This window comes from Apium graveolens, chromosome 3 (assembly GCF_009905375.1).
Source record: "Apium graveolens cultivar Ventura chromosome 3, ASM990537v1, whole genome shotgun sequence".
Classification (NCBI taxonomy): domain Eukaryota; kingdom Viridiplantae; phylum Streptophyta; class Magnoliopsida; order Apiales; family Apiaceae; genus Apium; species Apium graveolens.
Genome location: NC_133649.1, coordinates 11,972,929 through 11,979,345, shown reverse-complemented (window position 1 = coordinate 11,979,345; position 6,417 = coordinate 11,972,929). Strand labels below are relative to the sequence as shown.

General features: G+C 36.9%; 1 protein-coding gene across 4 annotated transcripts; it reads left to right on the top strand.

The window, feature by feature from the left end:
- Positions 1 to 711: 711 nt before the first annotated feature.
- LOC141711688 (ribosomal lysine N-methyltransferase 3) lies at positions 712 to 5,739 on the top strand. 4 transcript variants are annotated; one of them, XM_074514302.1, is made up of 7 exons: positions 712 to 869; positions 1,019 to 1,394; positions 1,572 to 1,771; positions 2,741 to 2,996; positions 3,215 to 3,605; positions 4,406 to 4,560; positions 5,382 to 5,739. In XM_074514302.1, exons 1-6 carry the CDS (start codon positions 832 to 834, stop codon positions 4,423 to 4,425), a joined length of 1,281 nt encoding a protein of 426 aa, XP_074370403.1. In that variant the 5' UTR covers positions 712 to 831; the 3' UTR covers positions 4,426 to 4,560; positions 5,382 to 5,739. The 4 variants fall into 4 exon arrangements, with proteins under 4 accessions (XP_074370403.1, XP_074370402.1, XP_074370400.1 ...); XM_074514301.1 differs by having other exon boundaries at positions 4,322 to 4,560; XM_074514299.1 differs by having other exon boundaries at positions 3,215 to 4,560; positions 5,382 to 5,738.
- Positions 5,740 to 6,417: the final 678 nt, after the last annotated feature.

Here is a 6,417-nt window from a genome sequence, read left to right as displayed (position 1 = left end):
TGAACCACTACAAACCAAACCTGTAAGAAATTTGGATCAGTTGGTGATATGGGTGTTAATGAGTTCGTCAACCCGATTAAACCGACCTAACCCAGCCCTCTTTTAGGCCGATTAAACCGTTTTAAAAAAACCCGATCCATGGTTGGGTTAAAAAAAATTAAAACCGCATTAAATGGGTTGAGTACGAGTTCAAGTTTTTTTCGGCCAACCCAACCCAACCCGATTTAACTTAAGTCTCGTTCGATAATTTAAATATAATTTATATATTATATGTAATTGTACATTATACAATATATAAATTTTCATTTATAGTTACATTTCGTGTATGTGTATTTGATTTACGACATGATATACATTACTACAATTTCAATTTAATCAGATTTAAAGAATAGTACTATAATCGTAAGTTCTACTATTCGAAATTATCAAGTTATACATGGTATTGAAACTTTTTTTAATATAATCATTCAATCCGTTCAAACCAACCCAACCTGACCCAACCCGATGTACGACGGGTAGGGTTGAGTTACGATTTTATATTTTACGGGTTGGGTCGAAAAATTTCAAACCGATTTAATTGGGTTGGATCGTAAAAACGCCTTCAACCCGGCCAATCCGAGCCATGAACACCCTTAGTTGGTGATCCAAATTTGGATTTTTGGATCATAATTGTTGGAGGTGGCCTTACAATTTCGGTTATGCCAATTATTCTTTATCACAAATTTTACAAACACAATTTTTTCTTAATCACAGTAAATCATTACAGCATTATTATTTTTTTTAAGAAAGAAGAGAAACAGCCTAGAAGGGGACTAGGGGTTTAGAGCTTGAATGCTGAAGCCGTCTTCCCCAGCAGTCATGTCCACCAGGTACGCCTCTCTCTCTCTCGCTCTCTCCCTCTCGCTCTCTCTCTCTCTGTCTCTCTCTCTCTCTCTCGCTCTCTCTCTCTCGCTCTCTCTCTCTACCCCCTCCCTCCCCCCCATTTAACTCTGTCGTTGCGTTTATACTTTATATACAGGCAAATGAGAGCATTCAAGCGCTGGATGAAACTCAACGGCATCAACCACAGCGACGCACTCCAATTCGTCCAACACCACCAAAACGACGCCGTTTCAATCAACACATTATCCGATTTACACGTAGGTGACCTGGTGGCTACTATTCCTAAACAGAGTTGCCTCACTATGAAAACCTCAGGTGCTAGGCACGTGATCGAAGATGCTGGGCTTGACGGTTATTTGGGCCTTTCCGTGGCCTTAATGTATGAAAAAAGCTTGGGCCCTGATTCTCCCTGGTTTGGTTATCTTCAACTTTTACCACAGTTTGAGCCCATTCCATTGCTCTGGTCTTTTGATGAACTTGATGCACTCCTCTCCGGAACTGAGCTCCACAAGGTTGTTTCTATACATTTTCGAAAAAAGGGAACACGGTTTTTATTCATTTATCGAGATTAAAATTACGTTATTACTATTATGCTGAGACCGTAAAATATAAATTTATTGATGTGATTAGTATATTGAGGTTCTATTGTATTGTGTTTGTTTACGTGTGTTATATATATGTGTAGGCAGATAGTTAAAGAGGACAGAGCTTTAATTAATGAGGATTGGAGAGAATGCATTTTGCCTCTGTTTGATTCGGAAGCAGGTGTTAAATTGAATCCGGATGATTTTAGTGTTGAACAGTATCTTATGGCTAAGAGTCTTATTGCTTCTCGGTCGTTTATGATTGATGACTATCATGGTTTTGGGATGGTACCGTTGGCTGACTTGTAAGTGGCATTAGCTTGGATTATGTTGTCTTATTTGTTTGATTTTTTTTTATATTTGTTTTCGCTGCATGTTTGTTAGTATGATGAAAATTGTTGGTTACTGCTTATCTATTAGCCACATTAGAAGCAAGGAAGTAGTTTAAACTGTCATATGGCTTAGTCAGCACTCAGCAGTCAGCACTAGGAACTCATTAGTGGTATCTTGCTTGCAATTTTTAACTTCAACAAATGTTCAGCAGAATTCTCCGGACGTGTCTAGAGGCTAGAGTTTTATGGGATGGTAATTTTCTTGGATAAAACTCTTAAAGGAGGCATATCTCACAGAGAAAACTATAATTAATTCAATAACTTAAATCTAAATAAAAAAAGACGATTACAACTCCTTACATCGGAATAAAGCCTTATTATAGAAAGAAAGAGGTGCAACGGTATCTCCCTCGCTCCCTTACAGGATGTTGAGGGTTCGAACCTTGTCAAAAACAAGGCGGGCGTGTGAGTGTGTTTGACTAGCAAAAAAAAAGGTAAAACTTGTAAATAACTAAATTCTAAAAAATTCATATTCATCAAGTGGATGATGGACAAAAATGCACTTATAGCTAACTAATAATATAGAAGAACAACCCTTAAAATATAATATAAGAATAACTAAAATTTAGTTATATATTATCCTTCATTGTAAAATTAAAAAAATCTGTAAACCTTGTTGCTAAAATCTGATACTCTTCTTTTCTGTGAGTCCTATTAAAGTGACTTGTTAGCTCTCTAGCAGTAGCACATTCTTTGCTATCAAGTCATCAACTTATTAGGACTTTGCTATTAAAACTACAACCATGGACATTGAGTAACTGAGCCACCCCAGATGTTTTTCTTTTTCACGTTTGAACTTTCCCGGTTTCTTTTTTTCTGATCCTCCTCTGGCCTGTCACCTTACCTGACTAATTAATGTTATTCTATAAATTTATTTTAAAGGTTTAATCATAAGACTGATGCTGAAGATGTGCACTTTACCTCCGTAGCATCTCATTCTGACTCTGAAGAGGAATCTAAAGTAAGCGGTGATGATTCTGAAGCAAGTGGCAATGAATTTGAAATAAGCAATAATGGTTCTGAGAAAAAGAATGAATACGAGAATAATGTCGATGACTCTGGGAGCGAATTAGATAATTCGGATGACCCTGCAGTCATGCAAATGATAATTGTAAAAGAGGTGGAAGCAGGAGCTGAGGTTAGCACCTGTCCCTGCAGTCAAATCTTTAACACTTAAAATTCTAGTCTTTTCCAGATCTTACAGTTTCATCAGTGAATTTATCTATATTTTCACTCATATTATGTGAGGACAAAAGAAGATTATGTGGCCACTTGGTTCCCTTTTTTTTCTCGGGTTGTAATTATGTTCTAGAACAACTGTGCAAGTATGCTTATATCACCTCTTGCTCTTTTCAGGTTTTCAATACATATGGATCCATGGGTAATGCTGCATTGCTACACCGATATGGATTTACAGAGCCTGCAAACCCATATGACATAATAAATATAGATCTAGAACTGGTTCTTCGTTGGAGTTCATCCTTGTTTTCATCTCGTTATAGCAGGAGTAGGGTTGCACTTTGGAGGAAACTTGATTACTCGGGATGTCTTGCCGAAAATTCCGAGTACTTTGAAATATCATCTGATGGGAAACCCGAAATAGAGCTACTTATCCTACTTTATGTAATGTCATTGTCTGAGAAAGAGTACAATGATTTAAGTCTTCAATTATCAACTCCAAATACCTGTAACAAGTTGTTGACAGGTACTGTTTTATCAAGGAAAGTGCAGATTATTTTGGATAAAGGTACAGTAATTGGCGATAATGTTTTACTGACTAACGCTGTGAGAAGTGCTCTTATAGAGGTTGCAAATTTGCGAGATAGTTTATATGGTTTGAGATCACTAGAAGATGACATTAAAGAACTTAGTAGGTGTTGTTTTGTAAAAGAGAGGAAGTTGTACCATTCTTTAGTTCTCCGTGTAAGTGAGAGGAGAATTCTCCAGAAACTGAGAGCTTATGCTTCTAACGCTCTGTTAAGAAAATGTGTGAGAGCCACGAAGAGTAAGAAGCTAAAAGTGATATAATTTGTTTGACAAGTTTAGTTTTTACAAGACGCGACTGCCATATACTGAAGATTTGTCACAGTTGCTGAGAAAGTGCTCTTATAATATTGGTGTAACTTTTACATTTTTGCGGACTTCTATGCTGATGTTTGTCAAGCGGCACAGATGAAACTATTCTGTCATAAAATTTTGTTGCTAGATGTTCCTTTCATGATACATCATTTGGTGTTTTAGACAATTTTGTATCTTTCATTTGGTTACTTTCAAGTTAAGGATTTTGTTAATCTTAAGAGCAGGTGTTTTCTGAAAGAACTGTTCTTACGGATGTTGATCCATGGCCTTTATGACCTTTTGATTATTTATGAGAGCCTTAAGTCGCTATTACCAAATACATTCGACTTGCTTAGTATGAATTAGGATTATCATAATGAGAATGAATTATATTATTGTCAGCAGCAGCAAAAGCTCCTATAACAACTTAATGGCCGGATCATTTCCTTGTGATGCTGTCCTTATTCCATGCAACGGTGTTCTTTGTAGTGGACTTGTGCTCCAACTGAAGAATGTACTGCAGAGATCAGCTGTCTAAGGCACCATTTTAACAACCTACAGTTGATGAGGACACTCCTCCAGGCACCATCCTACAACCTTCAGTTGATATCTCTAAAGACGGATAAGAACCATCTCCGCTCCCGGTATTTTATTTCGTTTCGTTGAAATTTTCAATACTATGAATCCTTTGACTTCTAATTGGATTTCAGTAAATATTGTTTGGGATTATTTTTATTAATTCATTGAGATTCTCTTATTTTTAAGAATGTCTACATAAATTAAAAACGGTAAAAATGACAATGAAAAGTTGATAAATCATTCATCCTTGCCAAAAACATTGCATTACACCAAGAAATTCCCATCAAGTCAAGCCGGGGCATGTAACATTATATAGAGGGGATGAATGATTTGCACAAGATAAAAAAAAAAGAAGCAATGAGTTCATCAGGAGGAGCCATAAAGGAGACCTATTATATATCTCATGGATCACCCACATTGTCAGTTGATGACACTTTGCCGCCAGGGGATTTTTGAAATCTTTCACAAAAAATCACTTTTCTCAACAACCCTCTGCGATTCTTGTTATTTCTGCCCATAGGGACACGGATGTCCCATCCGTCAATGTCATTGATGGCCCCCTTGACACCATCTATGATTTTTATGGCTTCCCCGATGGCATGTATCAGGTTAACTTTTAACTCCTCGTACATGAACCACAGAGGCGTAACCAGGATTACAAAAGACCAAAGACCGGGCCTATAAAAATTTGTGTTTAACAAAATTATTAATTTTTTTTCTTCACTGACATTCGTTTGAATGAATATTTCTTATATAAATTTTGAATGTCAATAACTTTTGGATGTCAGTTGGCGTAGCTCTTGCCTTTAAACTTAAGATTTTAGATGAGTTGGTTACTTAAAAGTGCTACATGCATTTAAATTTTTTGTTGTGGTATCCGGCTCAGGGAGGTCTGGATTGGCAAAAAAAGCAAAGGAGCTTCTATGTGCATCCGGATTTAACACGGTATATGAGGATAAGAAGAGGAGTTTGGACCATGGAACATGGGTTCCCCTCATGCATATGTATCCTGAAGCAGATATTCCTGTCCGTTCAGACGCAAAAGGGTGCAAATTATCATTATGATATGGGAAAGGCTTTGGCCCCTCTCAAAGATGAAGGTGTTCTCATCTTTGGCTCTGGAGCTGCAACTCACAATTTAAGGGCTCTGCGCAATGTGAACTCTATTGCATCTTGGGCTGAGGAGTTTGATGACTGGCTCAAAGATGATCTCAAAACCGGGAGGTAATATTAGTTCAAGTGAATTTCAATTAATAATGGACATGTCTTACTTATTATATCTGAGCAGTGAGCACCCAAAAATTCGGTAGTGAATTTCTCATTATAATAATTTCAGTCTTTATTACCAGTTATTGGAACTTGGAAAGTTATGAAACTAATCTGCCAGGGTATGCTCCTTGGCTATCTTTTCAGACGGGCTGCTAACTTTTTATTTCCAAAATGTATGTTGAAGTGGGATTGTAAGAACTCTGTAGTCTGTAGTTTCCTTTTTACCTTTTATATGTTTTTGCTGAGACGGAACTTATATCAAGCACAATTGTAGCTTAGAGTTAGGAGCACAAGTGTACCATTATTAGGAAATTAAGATAGCCAATTTCTCCTGTCTTATCTATCTGCTTTAGAAAATGAAATTGTGGAGATTGATATCGACAGATGAGGCCTATATTTTTAACCTATAAAGTTATAGCTTGAAAGACCAGAATCTATGCAGACGTTGTTTCCCATTTGTGTCTACAGATGATTCTCTTGTTCTATAAAATGTATCTGAGGACTGTGCTTACTGTGCTTTGAGGTTTCCCATGACTAGGAGATTAATTTGTAGAAGGGTGCTAGTAGATGTTAAAATTCTATATTAAGGTTGCTTGAGTGTTAACTTTGATGCTTACAAGTGTAACCGACACAGTATGATCATGTAGTGTCTC